Source organism: Trematomus bernacchii, unplaced genomic scaffold (assembly GCF_902827165.1).
Source record: "Trematomus bernacchii unplaced genomic scaffold, fTreBer1.1, whole genome shotgun sequence".
NCBI lineage: Eukaryota > Metazoa > Chordata > Actinopteri > Perciformes > Nototheniidae > Trematomus > Trematomus bernacchii.
In genome coordinates, this window is record NW_022987546.1 from 235897 (window position 1) to 257943 (window position 22047).

The 22047-nt window shown below is 40.9% G+C and overlaps 1 protein-coding gene across 1 annotated transcript in view; it reads left to right on the forward strand.

Annotated features, from left to right (window-relative positions):
• The window catches only part of ttc7a (tetratricopeptide repeat domain 7A), a 77033-nt gene that overhangs the window by 14927 nt on the left and 40059 nt on the right, over positions 1-22047 (forward strand). Inside the window, exons 6-15 of the mRNA XM_034122642.1 lie at positions 1660-1738; positions 2297-2466; positions 4506-4569; positions 4842-4979; positions 7282-7365; positions 8378-8482; positions 11701-11818; positions 13054-13111; positions 13851-13923; positions 14026-14186. Of these exons, the coding sequence (XP_033978533.1) occupies positions 1660-1738; positions 2297-2466; positions 4506-4569; positions 4842-4979; positions 7282-7365; positions 8378-8482; positions 11701-11818; positions 13054-13111; positions 13851-13923; positions 14026-14186 (1050 nt within the window). The remainder of the gene's footprint in view (positions 1-1659; positions 1739-2296; positions 2467-4505; positions 4570-4841; positions 4980-7281; positions 7366-8377; positions 8483-11700; positions 11819-13053; positions 13112-13850; positions 13924-14025; positions 14187-22047) is intronic.

Below are 22047 nucleotides of genomic sequence, written 5' to 3' on the forward strand. Positions count from 1 at the left end.
ACCTGAAGTTTTCCAGATAAATGGAGCATAAGAACTAACTCTGCTTCTCCATGTTTAGTTTTGACTCTGGGGACAGAAGGCAGACCTGTCCCAAAGATACACATATTTATTTTAAACTATATTGGTCTTTATCATTCTAGATTGTTTTGGTAAAAGTTGCCAAGTATTGGAAATGTCAGCCTTAGAGATGTCTGCCTTCTCTCCAGTATAATGGACCTACATTTTTCCTATAGATTATATTGTATTTTTCTATTTTTCTTCAACCTCACCCTCCAACAAGTGAGACGGAGCCTCGGCTTCCTGTTCCGGGGTGATGTGGGCTAGAAAATAGTTCCTACTTGAAACTGCTAACAACAATGTCTGTGGATTCATTTGACTTGTCAGGTCAGGATTTCTTGAAAGATACATTTATTTTGAGTTTTTTAAAATATTTTCTAACGGCTTATGTCTTTGCCACTTTAAGCACCAGAAGACCACGGCCATGTCGTTTTATGACATTCAAAAGAAGGCAGATAACTCTAAAAGTACTTTTCAGCCATGAGATGCAATACCTATGAGGCTCACTAAATCATCAGGTGAAAAGTTTATAAAATATAACTGCTTCTTAAGTCTGGGTAACATTACAAAAAAAGCCAAGAACATGTACTGTATCTGTTCAAAGATTTTGGTTGTATAGTTTGTAGTGAGCCTTATATAACAACCAACTGGAAGTCCTAACTTATGTGTTTACTCATTACATGACTAGTCATACACAATGATTGATGACTTGAGTCCTTTACTTCAGGATTGATTGTAACGGAGGGAACCGTGGGCTTTTTTGTCTGTTGTAGAAACTGAGGCGGAGAAGAAATAAAGGAAAACCTTTTAATAAGTGTACCACTTGACCACTTGACCACAGTGAAGCAGAGATGCATTTTAATTTGTGACCAGCAGGTGTCAGTGTGCTCTTGGACTCAGAAAACAAATGCACCATGTGTTGGATATTCTGTTTTTAGTGTATTAGATACACCTTGCTCAAAATAATAGGAGCTCATCCGATCATGGAGGTTATAATGTTCTGTTTTTGATAAAACGGACAGAGAGAGGTGTTAAAATAGAAATATTTATACGGTGGATAAAATACTGAAAAACCTTTAATAGACACTTGCATCTGAGTGTATTACTACAATCATAGAAATCCCAATACAAAACAATTGTATTGGCATGACTGTTCGACTTACATTATTACTGAAAAGTTTTCCACAAGAAAAGTACATCTAGAAAACGTATATATTTATAAACTTCTTTCTACTGTTTTTTATGGCAAGCTGTGACGCTCAATATGTTAAGCAAAATGCTGTTAGAATATAAGCTTCTTATTATTTATTATAGTATGATATTAATAGTTTTGCCTCTAGCCATAATATGACACATCCTGTTGCAGCTTCTTCTGCGTTTTTTCCACAAACTATATATATGCCACCTTCTTAAACTGATAAACGCCCTCTTTGTGTGTGTGTGGTGTGTGTGTGTGTGTGTGTGTGTGTGTGTGTGTGTGTGTGTGTGTGGGTGTGTGTGTGTGTGTGTGTGTGTGTGTGTGTGTGTGTGTGTGTGTGTGTGTGTGTGTGTGTGTGTGTGTGTGTGTGTGTGTGTGTGTGTGTGTGTTTTTGTGTATGTTAGTCATCTCGCACAGGGTGCTCACCAACTGCGTAGGGTGCTCAGGGTGGTGGAGTCACGAGGGTCTCAGAGCTTCAGGAAGGTGAGTAGTGATACACACACACACACACACACACACACACACACACACACACACACACACACACACACACACACACACACACACACACGATGGTGATGTTTGTATTCCTTTAAAGCAGGCCTCTGCTTTACTTGCTTAATTTAAAAATACATTTAGCTCTTTTTGCATATAATTCTTATTTACTCTACTTAAAGCAAACAATGACCACTCAGAGAAACTTATTCATGCAAAATAACAGTGATTATAATTCCATATACAAAAGATTAAATTGTATAGCAACTATAGTAATTGTAGTAAAATGTATTATTGCCTTTACCTTATAATGTGTTATGATCATTGTTATAAAGCATTCTGTATATTGAGTGCTTAAAACTGTATTTATACAGTGCTGTGTGCTGATTATAAGTCAGTTTATAATCCATTAGACATTAGCAACATAGAAAGTATTAATATCTTATATGATGAAAAAGAATAATACTGCTACTACGTGATACATCATTGCATCATTCTCTCATCTGTCTGCTCATCATCTCCTTAATACATTGTTGTTTCCGTTAGTCTGCAGCGAGGAAGCTAGCAGAGGTGCTGCTGAGCTTTGTGAGTGAGGACAGCTACTGGCCCCCGCTGGGCCCCCCGCCCTCAGCCTGGCTCCACAGAGAGGGGGCCGCCGCCTCCAAAGACGCCGTCTACCCCACTGTTAAACCACCGCAGCGCTACAGCACCGACAGGTCTGTTTGGATTATTTCTAATGCCAATACCTTTTGTTGTGTTTCATGCTACTTGTCTTAATTATTCCTCTTAATTCTCTTATTATTGTGATCCTACCATCAGTGTACTAAATTATTTTGTCGAAATTGCACTTTCAGCAAGTGTTGTATCAGTTTTGTGCAAGATCCTATCCTCCAACTGTGGGGCTCGTCAGTTGGCGCCAACTCCCTTTATTCAAGTGTGTTTTGTTCTAAAGACTATGAGTCCTCATCAGGGACAGGGAGGGGACAGACTCCCCCCAGAGAGCTCAGAGGGTACCTGTTTACACTGGGTCAGTCAAGGTGAGGAACACCTCTCCTCCTCTCATCAGTGGGATGTATTACTGTACTCATATAAAGAAGCAGAAAATAAATACTAGGCATTTAATGCTTGTGAAAATATAAATATGCATATGACATAAAATAAATACTTATATTGTTTTGTTTTTTTTAAAAGGCAAGTACTACAATGAAAATGAAAAAAATGCACCTATGGTTTTCTTCAATAAGCCGTTTAGCCCAGTGTTCAGGTGAACTGGGAAAATGATCTTTAAATCATCAGCCATCATTTGGCCAAGTTACTCAGGACAATAGTCCCTGTGTTGCACACATGTTGAAACTAGAAAAACATTATATGACATATAACCAACATGACATGGAAAACACAACATACAGTAACAACATTAACATGACATGACGAGAGAGTATGACATGACATAACAGTGGAACATAGCATGATATGACATAACAAGATACAATAATTACATAACAAGAAAATATGCCATGACTTAAGAACACAATATAAAATAACATAGAATATAACAGCAAAGCATGACATGACTTAATTCAGTCAATATAAATCAATCAACTTCATTTTTTAGCATCTTTCATACAGTGTTATGTGGTTCAATATGCCTCATAGAAAAAGTTAACAAGAAAATGGTGGGAACAAATAATTAATAAAATACAAATAAAATTGGATAAAATGATACAAATTAATACAAAATAAAACATGATATAATTTAACAACTTTAGATACAATAAAATAAGTAAATAAAATAACGTTAAAAATAATCAGATGGCAAGTAATATTAAATAAATTGACATTGCATAACATGACATAACATAAAAGCATGAGAGAAACATAGAAAAAAACATTAGAACATAACATATGACATAAAGGGACTGTGTACTAAAGTATACTGTAACATAACATGACATATATTGACATATGGATGGATGGCATATGCATGGCACAGTACTGACAGGATCCTGCAGCAGCACTCTGAACTGTATCTCAGCGTCATGTTGGCTCCCTGCAGCCCCCTCTTTGCAGGGATCCTGCGCTCACTGCGAGCCGTACTTAGTCACCACCACATGACTAATCCTGCCCACACTATCATAAGTGAAGATCTAAATCCATGTCTGAGATTAGAAGGAGAGGGGGAACAGGAGACTTCACCCTGAGGAATGGCTGCACTCCAGTATTGTTCATGGCTGTTGTCATCAGCTGCCTCTTTTGCAAAGGCCAGGACGGTGTCTGGTAAATGTGTCCTTTAATAAGACACGGGGCCCACCAACGAGGGAGGAGACGCAGAGAAAGTGATGAATGAGAGGGATGGGAGAGAAGAGATGGAAGAAATACATTAGCCTGTGTGTGTGTGTGTGTGTGTGTGTGTGTGTGTGTGTGTGTGTGTGTGTGTGTTGTGTGTGTGTTGTGTGTGTGTGTGTGTGTGTGTGTGTGTGTGTGTGTGTGTGTGTGTGTGTGTGTGTGTGTGTGTGTGTGTGTGTGTGTGTGTGTGTGTGTGTGTGTGTGTGACATCTGAGATAGTGCTGTGTAGCGATACACCCAGGGTGGTCCGTGTTGGGTTACAGCACCACAAGTGAGACAGAAACTGGACACTCCCAGCAATCTGACCATCTACCTTTGGAAAGGCCATGTGTGTGTGTGTGTGTGTGTGTGTGTGTGTGTTTGTGATGTTTAGACTTCCTGTTTATTTCTTATTTCCTGTGTCCTGCAGTTGCTTCTGTCCTCAGGACGTGGTGGAGGAGGCTGTGTTGTTGCTGCTCATCACTGAGTCCATGGTGAGACACACACGCACACACACACGCACGCACACACACACACACGCACGCACGCACACACACACACACACACACACACACACACACACACACACACACACACTACCTCATTCTTCGCCTTTTTGCTTTCAAAACATAATATGTAGACACTTTAAAGGGGACCTTTCTCCTGAGGTCATCCATATCACCGCCTTTCCCATCCTGATTTGTCTTCCTCCTCCTCTTCCTTCTTCCTTCCCCCTTTTCCTTGCTCTCCCTCTCTGTCCGTCCAGGCCAGCGGAGACGCGGTGATCAGTCGTCTTCCAGACCAAGCCGAAGCCCGTCAGAGCAGCCTGCAGGATGCCACCTCCGTCTATGACCTGCTCACCCTCGGCATGGCCAGGAGGGGGCAGTATGGCATGCTGTCTGAGGTGTGGTGACACACATACACACACGAGCTTAGTGAGACACACACTCCATGCTGGAGGTCTGAGGGGAGGAAAGCGTGAGAGATGAGATGTGTTAGTGAGAGCTTTGCCTTTGCTGAACTTTATAATGAATGTCCTTATCACTTTGAGCAAGAGGATTATGTGTATTTTCCTCTTCTTCCTGCATTTTCTTTCTCATTATCTCACACTTAATTCCTCCATTTTTCTTTTTTTACAAACTCTGTTACCCCCCCTAATGTGACCTCTATGTAGAAAGTTTGGGAGGCGTAGGTTGGAGAAGTCGTCTAAAATTAGGTTTGTCCACCTGTCTCACTGATTCATAGAGAGCATCAGTCATGGTATAAGGAGGACCACACACACACTCACACACACTGAGGTAGTTCCACTTAGACCAGTGGATCAGCTTGCTGATATATGAGGCCAGTATGGGCCATTTATTAAGAAGTAGGTGTCAGCCAGTCAGTGCCATCCATCTCTGATGTGATGAAGAAGATTCACATTGATTGATTACAGACTTTCTGAAACAATAATCAATCCACAAGGGGTCTGAGGCTAGTTCTGGTTCCAATATCACTTTTCATTTCGAGGATACACAGGTATGTATTAGTATTACAATTAGCTAGGGTTTTGCTGTTGCATACATTTTACATCATTATATAATACAACAAAATTGCTTTTGTATGGTAACAATTAAAAGATGACATATCTGACAAATGTAAGAAGTATCTAAATCCTATGATTAAGTAAAAGCAGTAACACCAGAGTGTAAACATATTCCAATTTCGAGTAAAAGTCCTCCATTCAAAATGTGATCAATAAAAGTAAATTATATTAGTTCTTTCATGTATAATCATATAAGTTAAATGATTGGATTAATATTACGGATGGATTAATGCTTGTCAGGTAGAGACAGTTTCAGTGGTGTCAGTCCGCCGCTCTAACGGTATGGTTTATTGGATGGATAAGCATGATATTTGCTAAGGATATTCCATGTCCGGTGAATAATGAGTTTGGTGATCCTTTGACTTTCAATCTGGCTCTGCCTTGAAGTTGGAATTTTGTTTTCGGGTTAACTTTCTTGTCAATTATTGGATGGATTGCTATGAAATTAGGTACACACGTTCATGTTTCCAACAAAGACACTCATAACCCATTGGCTATCAGATGTTGACAACACTCTTGGGGCAAGGAGCTGTAATTGGGGATTCTGGTGTAGCTAGCTGATATCCAGGCCAAGACTTCCTCTTCCATGTACTGGTTACTGTTAACAGTCCAATTAGCAACTTGGGACACGAGAATTGTTTTGGTTTGTGTTACAAGTAGCCAGTTTACAAGCTAGTTTTTAGCTATTTTGTTGTTTGACGATAGCTGATAGGTTCCACTTCCATCCAAAAATCTTCTCCCCTTGAGATTAGCTAAATTGTTACAACTCTGAGATCCTGTTAATGTTCATCAGACACTCCCATCAGCTCTCACTGTCTGTTTGGTGCCAATTAGCAAATGTTAGCGTGCTAACATACTTGACTAAGATGACATTGAATAAATAAACATTACACCTGCTAAACATCAGTGTGATAAGCTAACCGCAGTGTTTTGTGTCCTGCATCACCATTTGTCTAAACCCTAGTTACAACTCTGCATATTAACCCCGTAACCAGGGGTTCAATTGGGATTTGTTACGAGGGGCGCCTGATTTAGCAGGGTTAACAAGGGTTAGCATGACGTATGCAGTGACAGTTGCATTCATTTTAGCAGACTTAACTTAATTCCTCAATGCTCATGTTTGTTTATTCATTGTATCATATAACAAATACCCAAAGCGATACAATGTTGAGCTAATGTGTACATGTTAAATGGTCCGCAGCCTTTCTACTAAGTGCACATTATTTATTTAAAATATTAGGCAGACCTTTGGCGTGGTTTAGCTCATTTGTGCTAAAGTTTCACCACGCCATCCACTGCTCGTCCACACACACATCAATCACATCATTATGTACTGAAGCAGCGCTGAGTGGGTGGTGAGTGGTGACTGACAGTCATGTCAAGCTAGACAAATGTAGAAGAAGAGTGCCCATTCAGTTTAGTGACTTTGTAAATGAGCGGAAATTAGTTAATAAATGTAATGATCCTAACCCTGGCTTTCCAACAGTATAAGCACTTATTTTTTAATGCATTTCATTTTTTTTTTGTCTCAGACTGGGTTAAGCTGAACATGACTGCACCCACGTATCTGTATGAATTATATTACTTTGACATATTTGCGCGTCTGCCTTTTTCCTCGTAGTGTCTGGAGCGAGCCATGAAGTTTTCGTTCAACGAGTTCCACCTCTGGCACCAGCTGGGCCTGTCACTCATGGCAGCCAGGAAGGTGAGCTCATGTCTCCTTATATACCAGCAACAGCCCCTTACACACACGACGACACACCCTAAATGTGACATACATCCCCTGCCATACCTCTGAGCTGTACACTGCACCTCACACTCATGTCCAGGCATGGTGCAACAAATGGTTTTTCGCAGATAAGCGTGCAGTCTGCTCGGAGAAAAAGATGGGTTGAGTTTTATTTGATTCATATATTGGCAAGTAAATTATAGCAAAAAATACGCAATAACTCTTAACCATGTAGCACAGAATGCATGGGCCTTGATAGCAATTCCTTTCTGATTAAGCCAAAAACTACTTGAAATGTTTGGGAAATACTATTGAATCATATTGCTGCCAAATGAAGTTGTAATCTAAAAAAAAGCCTCTTGTATGGGAGTCCTCAAAAGGAATATCTTACCTACCCCCGCCCCCCTTCTGCCTCAGTGTGTGCGCGCCCATGTGTGTGACAGAAAAATTGATCTGCCTTGCAGTATAAAGTGACACTGCAGATCAATGGAGAGCTCTGGAAATAGGCTGCTCCCTAGAAGGAGAAGGGGCTGCCTCAGTGTCGTCAGATCCGCTTCTATTTAGGGCCAGCCGGGCTTGTGTCTGTGTGCATGTGTGTGTGCATGTGCACGTGCACGTGGTCCATTAATGATTGACCTACATATATTAAGTGACTGTGTGTCTAAATGGGTCTATTAGGGCTGTGTAAGGACAGTTGAAATGTGTTTGATACACTCACTTAAAAGAGATCCATGTCATATGTGGCTGCATGATAACTGGCGTCTGTGTGCACATTAATCACAATTTGTCAGTGACGTGTGTGTGTGTGTGTGTGTGTGTGTGTGTGTGTGTGTGTGTGTGTGTGTGTGTGTGTGTGTGTGTGTGTGTGTGTGTGTGTGTGTGTGTGTGTGTGTGTGTGTGTGTGTGTGTGTGTGTGTGTGTGTGTGTGTGTGTGTGTGTGTGTGTGTGTGTGTGTGTGTGTGTGTGTGTGTGTGTGTGTTCCTTCCAGGGGGTCGGTGCTGTGTCTGTATTTAAAGAGTGTGCCAGGATGAGACCAGAGGACCCCTCGTTGCCGCTATTGGCTGCTAAAGTCTGCATTGGTCAACTGCAATGGGTGAATACTCACAAAACATTCATTACACTTTAATGTACATGCACTCAAAATACATTTACATGCAGTTTGGTCTGTGAGCCTAACCCTAACCCTGGTGCTGCAACAATCAGTCAACTAAGCGATTAACTACTTCGATAATCGATTGACCCTTAAAGTAATTTTTCATCCAAATACGTAAGAAAATGCTTTTTTCGGCCTCTGAAATATGGCAATGTCCTGCTTGAGTACACTGATTATTTTTGGGTTTAGGCATGCAAAACAAAATGTTTCAACTTATCACCTTGGAACTTAAAGGTAGGGTAGGTAATTTTGGAGAAACCAGCTCGAGATCGCTAGAATTTGATAATACACAGCCGGAAAAAATCTGCCACTTCCTTACAGAGCCCCTCCTCCAACACACACGAACGTGCACATGACCAATGAGGGCACGAGATAAGTTTGTGCACAGATGGAAGGCTGACAGGCAGGTAGGCCATCCAGTTATTTTAGCCGGGCCGTAGTAAAAAAGTGTATCTCGAGCCGGTTTCTCAAACTTACCTACCCCACCTTTAAGACATTTAATAGACAAAACGATTATTCCATTGTGAAAATTATCTTTAGTTGCAGACCTAACCAGACAACACAAAGTAGCCATGTCTTTGGTATACCCTGCTTTATAGCCTATTTTATTCTAAATGGGACATCATCCTGAACATCATGCTCTATTGAAGATTGACACTAGCAATTGAGACCATTAACTCATCAAGAAAATATTTACTGACTTGTCAAAAGGCAAGATAATATATTATTTAAAGATTCAAATTTCACAGGATTACAGGATCAATCTTTATCAGGAATTTATGAGATATCAACAACAAGCAGTTGAGATCGAACAATCAGTTTTGTAATTTATAATTCATCTTCATTTAGTTACACCTGCCTACCTTCGCTATAGCGTCAACCATGAGAAGATCAACTAAAAGGAGAGGTCATAGAATCCTACACTACATGAGCAGCATGTTTCCAGCATCCTTACTGTAAAAGATTGCTGAGGTGTGTCTTTCAAATCCAATTCAAACGAACAAAGGAAGATATGCATTTCAAATGCAGTTTGAATGGTTCAAATCTGTTCAGCCAGTGTAGAGATATCAACATCTAAAGAACAAGAACACACTCTGCTTGCACATTTGGGCGTGTAGGTTTAAAGGACTCAGTAGGCTCTAAGCTGTAGGTGGGTGATTCTAACCTTTGTCACATCGCAGAGAACATAAAAAACCTTTGAAATCCCTCTGTAATGTAATATGTGATAAAAACAAGAGGATATTGAGCTGGGGAACATAGGACTCTGGGAGCATATACAACAGCAGCTTTATTAAAATGTAGTGTGTGCATAGAGAGCCATTACACAGCAGCGCTGGGTAATGTTTTGGGATTGACACAGGGGTCACTCTGCATCACTGTGAAGCCCGGCCAGCTTGGATAGTCCTGCTGTTCATGATCTGGGCAGGAGGGAGGGAGGGAGAAAGTTGCATCAACAGAGGTATTTAGTATGGGGGGGGAGTGTCAGGGTGAGTGGGACAGAGAGAGAGAAAGGGGTCAGAGATTAGAAAAGAGGAGCTAACAGGGGCGAACTGAGAGAGCACATCTGTCAGTGGCTGGAGATCATGGCAGGCCGGACACACTAAGGAGCTTACAGCCGTAATCACAATGGGACACTGTGGCCATAGTGCAGTGAGGCATTACATAAATGGACCACCATTATCCACCATCAGCTCCACTGGACATTCTGGACTATTATCTAGCCAGCAGTTTTGTCCCCACTACAGACCCTAACAATCTAGCCTAACCTCGTAACATCAGTACAAACTGCACCACTGGAAGCAAAGCAGATTTTTTTAATATGAATTCCTGAAAAGCAGTACTGCAGATGCAAGGTTTTCACCCCCAACTATTCAAAGGAGAGAAACATAATCCTCCTAAGATGTGCATGGATGGGCTGTGTGTTTAAATACTATTGTGTGCAGGATTTGAACTCGCAAGGGCTGGATTCAGAGAAAGACACATAGAGATAGAGGAGGGAGGAAGAAGAGGAGGAGGAGGAGGAGGAGGAGGAGGAGGAGGAGGAGGGGCGGCAGGAGGGGGGAGGGTGTCAGAGCAGTTGGCTTGCTGTTCTGCTGGCGTGCCGTCAAAGGCATTACCCCCCCCCCCCTACGCCCACCTACCCACCTGCCCGCCACCAGCCGTACCGCACAGCGTGACACAATTTCTCCTCAGCTCACCTCTTTTCCACAAACTATATATATGCCACCTTCTTAAACTGATAAACGCCCTCTGTGTGTGTGTGTGTGTGTGTGTGTGTGTGTGTGTGTGTGTGTGTGTGTGTGTGTGTGTGTGTGTGTGTGTGTGTGTGTGTGTGTGTGTGTGTTGTGTGTGTGTGTGTGTGTGTGTGTGTGTGTGTGTGTGTGTGTGTGTGTGTGTGTGTGTGTGTGTGTGTGTGTGTGTGTGTGTGTGTGTGTGTGTGTGTGTGTGTGTGTGTGTGTGTGTGTGTGTGTCCTTCAGCAAACTCTGCATTGTCCTTGAATCTGTTTAGAGTGTAAACTCATGCAACTCAACTAAACTCATGCAAGAGTTTTAATAACACCAATGTTATTTTCATAATTATTATCATACTCCATCTAAAAAAAGGTGTGAACAAACCTTGGGACACTGAAACAGAAAGTCACTTCTGTGTGTCCAAAACAGTAAAATCAAGAAACACAAACCTGATCAAATAATTGTAGTAGATCCAATGACATTCAACCAAGTTATTTGGCCCTTTTACTCAAATCGATATCCACATTTTAAAATGTCAAGCATAATGGCATTTCCTACAGTTCTTCAACCACTTATTGTGTATGGATACTACGTATTTCTTATATACAAATACCTAACCCTAACAAAAAACAACAATCACTACTGTAAAATTAAAACTCAACATTTAAAAAAAAAAAAAAACTGAACCTAAACTAAACCTAGAAAACACCCTTTGAAAACTAACAAAACAAAAATAAATTCAATTCTATATCTAAAATGAATGGATGTTGTAAGTAATGTTAACAGTACAATACCTCAAATGATCCTCCAAGATGTAATTGTTCCGTATTAAAGGTTATTTGTTCATAGGAAGTATAATTCAGTGTTTCACCTGCCCATTTGAGTATTGACAATTCAACTTATTGAGTGTATGTTGATGTGTCCAGTTCGGGGAGGCTGAGGATCTGTCGCAGAGTGTGGTGTCCATGGGGGAAGAAGCAGGAGAATTTCTACCTAGAGCCTACCTTTCCCTGGGACTGTGCTGCAGTTTGCAGGCCTCTGAGGGTGAGGACACACACACCAACAAATATACACATTTTTCAAAAACAGGACTTCTAGGAGACCAGTGCTTGTGTCCTGCATGGAACCAAAGGAAGTTATCTCATGACTACTTGACGCCATGTCACCGAATGAAATAACTGAAACCTTTATATTTGTATTGAATCCTTACCAAGTAGGTTTGTGTCTTGACCCTAAACCTAACCATGACTGTATCACAACGTGTTATAACCAGGGGTGCACATAACTGGTACGCAGGTACGCATGCGCGGCATCACTTGTGTCACAAAGCGCATTTGCGTACCGACGTACTTGTGAAGCTTTACCAGAAGGCGGTTAGATCACCGGACGACAGAGTCGGTCTCCGTGTGCACAGACAGGGCTGCTGTTAACGTCGGTCTGTACAGCAGCACTGCGCTAAAACAGCTGATCACAACGTTCACACGCTCTGTGGTCACGAAGCTCTGTACTCCACTACCACCCCCCCCGTTGACATTCGCGATACAGAGGGCTTCATGGGAACTTTGAGGGGAGCCAGAAGTTGGAGTACCAAACACTGACTCCAGGTACTCATCTGAGTACCTCACTGAGAAAGTTGTGTCCACCCCTGGTTATAACTTTAACCATGCATGAAACTTCTGCATCAAAATACTACGCATAAGGCTTCCCCTGGCGTTAATATAGTATGGTAATGACACGAGTGGCAAAATATAATGAGTAGGGGCTAGGGTTAGGGTTAGGGTTAGGGTTAGGTTTGGGTTAGGGTTAGGGTTATGGTTAGGTTTTGAGTTATGGTTAGGGTTAGGCTGAAATAGTGTTAGTGTTAGGCTAACCCTAACCCCATATTATCACACACCTGACTCCTTGGACCCACTATGGTTTCATGATAACCAAGTTGTTAACTTTGATATTTTTGTAGAAAGGCTCTAGTTTGTATGCAGAGTTAGATAAAGGACGATAAACATTTCCAATGCCTTTGAATAGAGGCTATTGATTTATGTTTGGTGGTCTTTTCTTCAACATTATTCATCAGAGAGAGATACATGATAGTATAAATCGTAATAGTATCAATCTTCCCATATCTCTCGTAAAAACTAGGTTTAACTTATTTGTCATTCATACTATTCACTTGCCAAGTGAACAGTATTTTACTTTATAATATATAGTTACAATTGAACTGCTTAATTATAGCAAAGCTAAAGCTATTTGGGGTAACATTTGAATCTTTCTTCTCTCTCCAGCCTCTCTAAAAGCTGATCGTAATGAGTTCAACAAAAAAGCGCTACGAGCATTGAGCAAGTAGGTTCTTCTTTTTACTGTATATTGCTGTTTATCAGTAGTCCCAAGTTTTTCTCATTTTAAACATACATATAAAGCATTTCATATTTAGCCATGCTTAATGGGGTTAACTTGGCATGTTGGCATGGCATAGGCATGTTGAAAGCTTGTTAGCATTGCCTCGGTATGCAGATGTTTGCAATTATCTCAAAGTACTACTGTGGCTAAATAAAGCCTCAAAGTAGACGTACAATAGTCGGTCTTGTATCCCACTGAAACTCAGGTTTTTGTTTCACATTCCACTATTGCATTAATTTGACATGATAACATTTCTAGTAATGTGTTTGTATTACTTAATAATTGCTTAAATAATAGAAATAAAAAAAACATATCTATTTTAAAGGGGAGTCATTTGTTAAAATATAAACAATTTTAACAAACGAATATAAACATTGTAAACAAAGCGCAGTTGTGAAAAGTCCAATAAAATCAAAATGTTCATCTATTTTCATTTATTTATATTTAATATCTTGTATTTATTTAAATTGTATTTAATTTCTTTCAATAATTTATATTTATTGATTTCATTTAGTCTTTATTTACACTTTTTTCAATTGAATTAACCTTACATTCTCCATTTTGTCACAATTATATAATAGATAAAGTAAGTGTTGCCATATGAAAGCACCATGCAGTAGAGGCTGTTTAAGCAATGTGCTTCCCTGTCATAAAAACGTTGTGTTCTCTCTCTGCTCCACAGGGCTCATTCATTAGACCCTGAGGACGCTCTGATAGCGATGTACCTGTCTCTGCAGCTGGCACTTGTGCGGCAGGTATAAGCAAACACAGTTATTATCCTTTAATAACGGACATTAATCATTAAGAAACATTACAGTATACCTAAGAATATGTGTGTGTGTGTGTGTGTCTGGCAGGTTTCAGCAGCCATCGAGCCCCTGCAGGCAGCTTTATCTCTCCGTGGGGACGACTTACACTCCCTCCACCTGCTGACGCTGCTGCTGAGCGCCCAGAAACACCAGCGTCATGCCCTGGACACCCTGAACCTGGCCCTCAGCCAGCACCCCGGCAACTTCAAGTAAAGCCCACTTATTTACCGTCCCACTCACACGGGAGACATAAAATGTTGGTGGAAGTGTTGGTGAATTCAGGATAGGGCAGTAATGGATTGCTGGACACATTTTTACACTTTGTATGGCATGTTTATGTGTGTAGTTACAGTAAGTGCCGCAGTGAGGCTCCTTCCTTACTCTCGTCCTCTCTGTAAGGATAGGGTGTCTCAGCTCGACTGTGTTGGAGGCCAAGCACACACACACAGACACACACACACTCTTGACGCCTTATTTAGACGTGCCAGAGTGGTGGCCTGCATTGCGGTACCTATGCCCCTCACACACCCTTACCCTTTTAACACTGCAGCTCTGACCCGAGCCCCACTGCTGCTTTACTGACAGAGAAGTCGTCCGACACATAAACCCACCTGTCTGCTACACTTATTTAAAACATATTTAAGATACATTCAAGGGGTTATGGCTTGGCTTTTCTTACCTTTCATCGAACATTTCCAGAGAATGTTGATCTTTTGACAAAGGTTTAAAAAGGACATAATATTACATAACTTTTAACGTATATTAAAGTTACTAAAAGGATACAGAGCCGTGGTTTGGAATAACATTTTGTTGTTGTCTTTTGGGCTAGTTTTAGCCTTCATTAGAGAGTGACAGTGTGGAAAGGGGGAGATAAGGGGGATGACACGCGTAAAGGGAACGCAGGTGAACCTGAGTCCGCCACAGCAAAGACTCATTCCCAGTACATGCAGTTTGATGTCCTATATACATGTATATATATATATATACATATTCTTTTTTTTAGTCAAATTTTATAAACAAAAACACAATGAAAATAAATGAGTTTTTCCTTCATTTTTGTATTCTTGTCTCAGCTGAAAACACCCAAAGTATTACATGACTTCTTAACGTATGTCAGTTAGTAAAAAGGATTTGAATCAATAGCAATACTTTATTATTATTACAACATTGTGTTGTCTTTGTATCGTTTTGTATTTTATTTCATAACAAAAAATAAATGTGTTATTCTTATCTCAGCTGAAAATACTCAAAGACATTTATTAAAATAATCCAGTTTTAATTGATATTGTGGAAGGCAGGTCAGCAGCAGTACAATCCCCAAACTTTGGTTTAAGATGCTCGCATGATTTCACAGGAAGCATTGTAGCCTGCCATCCTGAACACATTCAAAACATGAATTGCAGGAAGCTCCCCATTAGAGATAACATGAACTATCCAGGCCAATTATTTCACGCTAGCCATAATATGGAAGCATGTTGCATCATCTTTCTGATGTGTTTTCTACATTTCAAAGCCAGCAAAGCATTTCATAATGCAGCCATTTGGGGTCAGTGTTGGCCTCCACGGTCCCAGTGCAGACAGATGGGCTCCATCTAAATATCAGGAGGGAGAGAAAGAGAGTGCAAATGCAGAAAAACAAGAAAATGCATGAAAAAAGCGAAGGAAGGGAGGATGGTAAGAGCCAAACAGGAAGAAGAAAGAGACAGAGTGGGTGGGTGCAGGGAAGACGATGGCTTTATAATTACACAAGCTTTACTGATCAGCACTGTATGTACAATTGGAAGATGAAATCTGTTCTCTCTCTGTCTCGATGCAGCATTGCACACTTAGACACACACACACACACCTCCTGCATAGAGACACTTGACTGCTTTGACCCATTTAAGAGCTCTTTTCCGGGCTCAGCCAATCACATCGCTCTCTGCGCCAGGAATCCCCATTGCCCCGGTAACCATGAGGTCATATGGGTAGAGCAGGCAGCATCAGTTGTTGTTCCAAAACTGTTGTTATGGAGAGACATTGAGTCAGAGAGGAAGCAGCTGAAATACAATGAATTCTAACTGAATGTCCATATTCAGTTTATCTATGTTCCCAATAACACATTTACTGGCTTGGAAACACATATTACATTACATGTCATTTGTTAGACGCTTTTATCCAAAGCGACTTACATACATTCAGTACTGTGGACAATTTGGGGTGAAGTGTCTTGCCCAGGGACACAACGACATGCTGAGTGGGACTCGAACTTGCTATCCCCTGATTCGAAGTCCAGCACACTCCCCACTGAGCCACAGCCTCCCTCTACATATCAGTAGAGCACATTTGAACAGAGGTAGGGAAAAGCTGAAGACAGACAGACAGAAGATTTCTGCGACAGCCTGAAATGTTAGCCTTAGCCTGACCTGGCCCAATTCATTTTGGGTCATCTGGCCTGGGACCTGCAGCTAACACACTTTTCCATCCCTCTATTTCTCTCTCAAAGTAAGTCGAGTGTATCAGTTTTACAGTCCATTTTGATGTTTGACATAATATTATATTATACAAGAGGCAACCTCTGTGTCTTAAAGGGGCCTTTTATGCTCTTTTTTAGGTTCATATTTGTACTGTATCCAGTGCTTCAACTGTGACACGTTGACATGCTTTAATGTTCACAAAGTGCATTTTTTTTCTCACACGGCCTGTGCTGCCAAGTCTACTCTGATTGGTTAGCTGGTCGGATCTGTTGTTCCTATGGAGGCGTTTCAGGCAGGGGTGTGGGAGAGAAACTCCCTCTGGAGGGAACTTTGGGATTTTAGCCTTTGCAGACCATTTACATGCACAAAAACCTATATAACACACTACAGGAAAGGGCAAACCCCAAAAAGCATAATAGGGCCTCTTTAAAAAAGTAAAATCTGCATTGTTTGGAATAGTGAAAAGGGGGCAACTTGTAAAGAAATCTATAAGAAAGTGATCCTACTTCTCACTTGATTTATTACCATAGTAAACATTTTCTTTTTTGCGTCAACAGCTAGTTTCAAGACTTGTAAATTAACAGATACTTTGACACCGAGCACCCATCCCTGACCTGCCTACCTTAACAAATGGTTTAATCTACGTTTCAAGGCAAATTTCTTCAGATTCAGGGCCGCCGTTTAGCTCACTTGGTATCTAACAGCCCGAAATATAAAAAAAGAACAAAAAACTTTGATTCAGATACAGGCGTAGAGGTCAATGCATACATTGCCCATAAACCTCTGCAACAATGCGCTGGCCCTACATGTCATGACACTTACTGTATAGGCTCATTGGATGACCCAACTTCCTGTCTGAAGGCAAGTTTGCATGCTAGCATTATGTCCACAATCCACACATAATTATACAATAAAACAGCTTGCAGTAAGTCTCCAAAACACACCTGTTTATGTTTGCTTGCATGCACACAGAGAATAATGTTCTTAGTGAGAATAGAACAAGAAGAACTCGATTGTAACATTAATTATTGACTGTGTTTTAGCTCTAAACGCGGCAAAAATTAGCAATACCCCCGGGAACCATCAGGCAGAGGCCGAGTTGCAGACCTCAGAGTCAGGGCACGAGAGATCGAGGCACAGATATAGATGCAGAAAGAGAGTTATGGAGTGAAAAGAGGTGTTTTCTCAGTAACAAGCTCACTGAATATCATTTGCTTTGGAAGTGTGAGCGAGCTTCAGAGATCAAAGCTTGCATCGTGCACGGTGCTGGGCATGCTGTGACTGTGTGTGTGTGTGTGTGTGTGTGTGTGTGTGTGTGTGTGTGTGTGTGTGTGTGTGTGTGTGTGTGTGTGTGTGTGTGTGTGTGTGTGTGTGTGGTGTGTGTGTGTGTGTGTGTGTGTGGTGTGTGGTGTGTGTGTGTGTGTGTGTGTGTGTGTGTGTGTGTGTGTGTGTGTGTGTACTTGTATGTTGTGCGGATGTGGATGTGCAAGATCGTAATCTGGCACATACATGTTTGTGTGTCACTGTGTGTTGTGTGTGCATGCATGTGTGTGATGCTTGTTAGCCTCTGCGTCTCTGCACCACAGCAAACTGTCAGCTCACTGTAGCACACTGAATTTCTCCTTCCTCCTTTTTCTCCCACATCCTATACCCGCCTTTCTTTTCTCTCTTTCTCTCTCCATTTCCTCCCCTCTAACTCCTTCTTTCTCACTCTTCTTTCTTGCATCTTCTGTATCTCTTCGTCTCCGTTTTCTCCCTTTTTTCTTTGACATTTTAATCACCCAGTAAACAGGCTGTGTGTGTGTGTGTGTGTGTGTGTGTGTGTGTGTGTGTGTGTGTGTGTGTGTGTGTGTGTGTGTGTGTGTGTGTGTGTGTGTGTGTGTGTGTGTGTGTGTGTGTGTGTGTGTGTGTGTGTGTGTGAGAGGTGGGGGGAGAGGGAGAGTGGTCTCACAGTTTGTACTAAAGAGAATGCTTAATCCCAGCCTTTGATTCTGCATTCATCTAACGGGATGTTACAGCATGAGCAAGCGTGTTTGTAATTTGTGCATGTGGGTGCATCAGTAAGAGTGTGAGTTAGTGTGCACGTGCCTGGCTTATGCCCTGCAACACAAAGCAAGCATGTCAGCACCGGCATGTGTGTGTTAATCTGCATGCATGCACTGTACTGCATACATAGATGTTTATATATATATAAAAATATAAGTGTGCATGCAGCCATGTGCCTGTAGAGAATACACACTCTGATCTGTGGGAGTGCAGAGTGAGTAATACTGGATCATTAGTAGCTATTTTTATGTGGAGTTTACGTTGGTACTCTCCGCTCTTAGCTTGCCACCGCCGAGCGTTTTACACTGAGCTACACCGCCACAGTCCTCATACACTACGCTCAGGCTGCTCACACCACGCAGACTCATTCCCAGGAGCCTGGAAGGGACATCTCTTGTAATGTGTTGTGTAGTTTGGAGTGCTGTAATCTCCATGAAATGGACCTTTTTGAAGATGCAAGGGAAACACTGGCTGTGATCAAGTGGTAAATAATAAGGTGGAAAATACTTGGATGACTTAGATCAGATGTACTGTAACCAATTACTATGTACGCAATAAAGCATTTTGTAAAGACTCACGCTGGTTTGAATATGTGATTTAATTGAAAAGAGGTAGGTGTAAATCCTCAAATTGTGACCACTCTTGCAGTGATAATAGCGTCTTTAAACACAGCCTTTTTGAAATGTTTCCAGTTTTTATGAATATCTTATCATACTGTAGTAGTACCTACCTCGTATCCTGATTTGCTACCTGACAATACTATTTACCGTTGATTCAAAATGAGGTCTTCCTACATGTTCCCTTTGTTACACTTGGTTCTAATTCTCCAGGGTTTTCTTTGAGCTTAGTCTGTTTGTTTGCCTGTTAGCAACTACTGGCACTTTTTCCAGGAAACTTGGTGGATGGGTGTAGCATCGCCCAATAAGGAAGCCATTACATTTTGATACTCCTGAAACCTTTTACTCTTTTGCTCACATTGCAGCATGGGCATTTAAGGCATTCATTTTGGGTCAGACTAATTGGAAAAATGTGTTCCTGACTGGGACTAATCACGTAAACCCCCCCTTCAAATCTGAACAACAACTCTGGTACGAGGCAACATTTTTGGTACAAATTTCATCCACACAACACTTTCATTAAGCGAAATGAGCTGCAATATAAAAAACTATGCAAGCATAAAAACACAAATGCAAATGCACTAAAGAACATGAATGCACTATTAGTTTTGACTTTGGTCTGCGCTCTCCGAATGCCATTGTAGTTTGAGAATAAAACCAGAATTTGTGTTTAAAAAGACAAATATTAACTTTTTTTTAGACTTTACCATTATTTCAATAGCTTTTATAGCTTTTACTCTCTTAAAATTAACTATTTTAGATGGTTCTAAACGTTTTATACCCAGGATACACAGTAAGAGAAGTCAGTCCTGTACGCATGTTACACTCCCACACACATACACCTTGTCACATTTCTATACAAGAATGGGTTTATACCATCACTATGCATCTGAATGCTTTTCCACACTGGTAATGGGTCGCCTGGAGACACACACAATCACACACTCTGGTGGACCTTTACTGGCAGGCGTATCCTTAACACAATGTCTCTGGGCAGAACTTGTCATCCGAACGTCATGCCTTCCTTCAACACACACTTTCATTTTTTTATTTTCTAACATCTCTACATGTTCTTTTTACACCCTCACACACACACACACACCTCTGTGAGTCGGTAACGAGGTTAATTTCTTGGAGAGTTTTTTTCCCCTGACACAAGCTTGTCTCTCTGCTATCGATCCTGGACCCTCCCTCCATTACATTTTTTCCTCTTTCCCTCTCTGCTTCTCTCCTTGCAGTGATTACATATTTTTGTAGGCCGACCATGAAGTTAGCATTAGCATCTTAAGGGGTCCCACGTCAAAAAACGACATGATTTTTCTCTTGTATTTTGCAATATTTCAGAACAAATATATGTTCAGCAGGATGATCTCCACCTATTCACACCACTCTTAAGATTTTTGAAGTATAAATGCAACTGCCAGAAGTAAAATGCTAATGTTAGTGTCACCACCGCTAAGCTAAAGGCGGCTAATGTTTGGCGTGATGACGTTTAATAGCCTTTTTTAGTCACTTGCTAGCAACCGCCACTTTTAAGACACATTGGCTAGTGCGGTATTTGCTGACGTATTTTATTTTTATTTTGAAGAAAGAAACATGAAAATTCTCTCAAGCTTGTGTTAAACGCAGATCTTATTTCAGGCATCTACTGTAAGCATTACAAATACGTTTGACTAATGGGGATCCTGATAGAGAAAGAAAGACTTTGGGACAAGAGAACTGGAAGTGGTTAAATGCTAACTCAATTCCTGGTTTTAGGACTCATTCCTGTGCAACAGTATTCCCCCTGGACAGCGGAGTGTTTTAGAACATGGAGGCAGGACAGAGGGGCAGGCGGGTGTCAGATGTGGCTTACACCACAGTCTCTCCCCCTCACTCCCTTTCTCCTCATACTCATGGATGAGTGATGCCCATGACAGACTGCATCCTCTGAGAGCCCCTTCTGGCAATTACTACACACATACACACATCAGAGACTCCCACATCACTTAACCAGTTGTCTTCAACTAAATGGGCCAAGCGGAAACACTCAATGGCCTCTACTCATCAACCTCTCAACACGCTGCAACACACACACACGTACAAACTCTCAGAGCTTGTTGTTGATGACTATCTTTACCTCTCTCTGCTTGTATTGATCTACGTGTGCCTCATGCATCAGTGAGATGGTGATGGGTCCTAAGCACTTAACCGGCTACCGTAGAAACAATTCTTTATTTTTATAACCAAATCAGCAACTGTCAGCTGCATGGGGATAATATCAGCTAGTTTGCAGGTTAAATGCTGTGTTTTCAGTAGCAGACACTGACAAATGTTGGAAGGTCTTTGTGAACTTACAAAACAATTAATCTTCTTTTCAGGGAAAATCATGTTGTGTGTCCACACTCATGTGATCAGTGATAATAAGAACAGGTTTGATTGGGTTTGGCCAACATAAACAATCTTCCAGGCTACTGAGTGCACAGTTTAACAACCGTACGGGTACAAAAACAGCAACTTGTGTTTTTTGTACACTTTAAGGAAAGAAACTAGAGGTGAATAGGGTCAATAATATGCAAGTTAAGCATTGTCCTATTAAATGTGTGCTCATTTGCAACGTATGAAGCCAGTTTCAAAATTCTTATTTTCATTTCCTTGCCATCATCTTTTTACTAAGATCTTTTAAATATATATTGGTTTAACCACATACATCTGAAAATACTGTGAAAAAAACAATTAAGCAATTTTCTTTCGGTATAAAATGTTCTATAATTCAGGCTTTGAATGATTAAATGATTAAAAATGTCCTCTGTAAAAACATTTGGCAAGAAGAGCTTGGTGTATATGAAGCATTATCTAATGCTTAGTATTTCTGTGAAATCTTCAAATGAACACAGTTAGTACATTTAACATCGAAATGTGTATTGTGAATGTTTCTTTCCAATAGTCTGAGAGAAGATGTTATAGAAGCA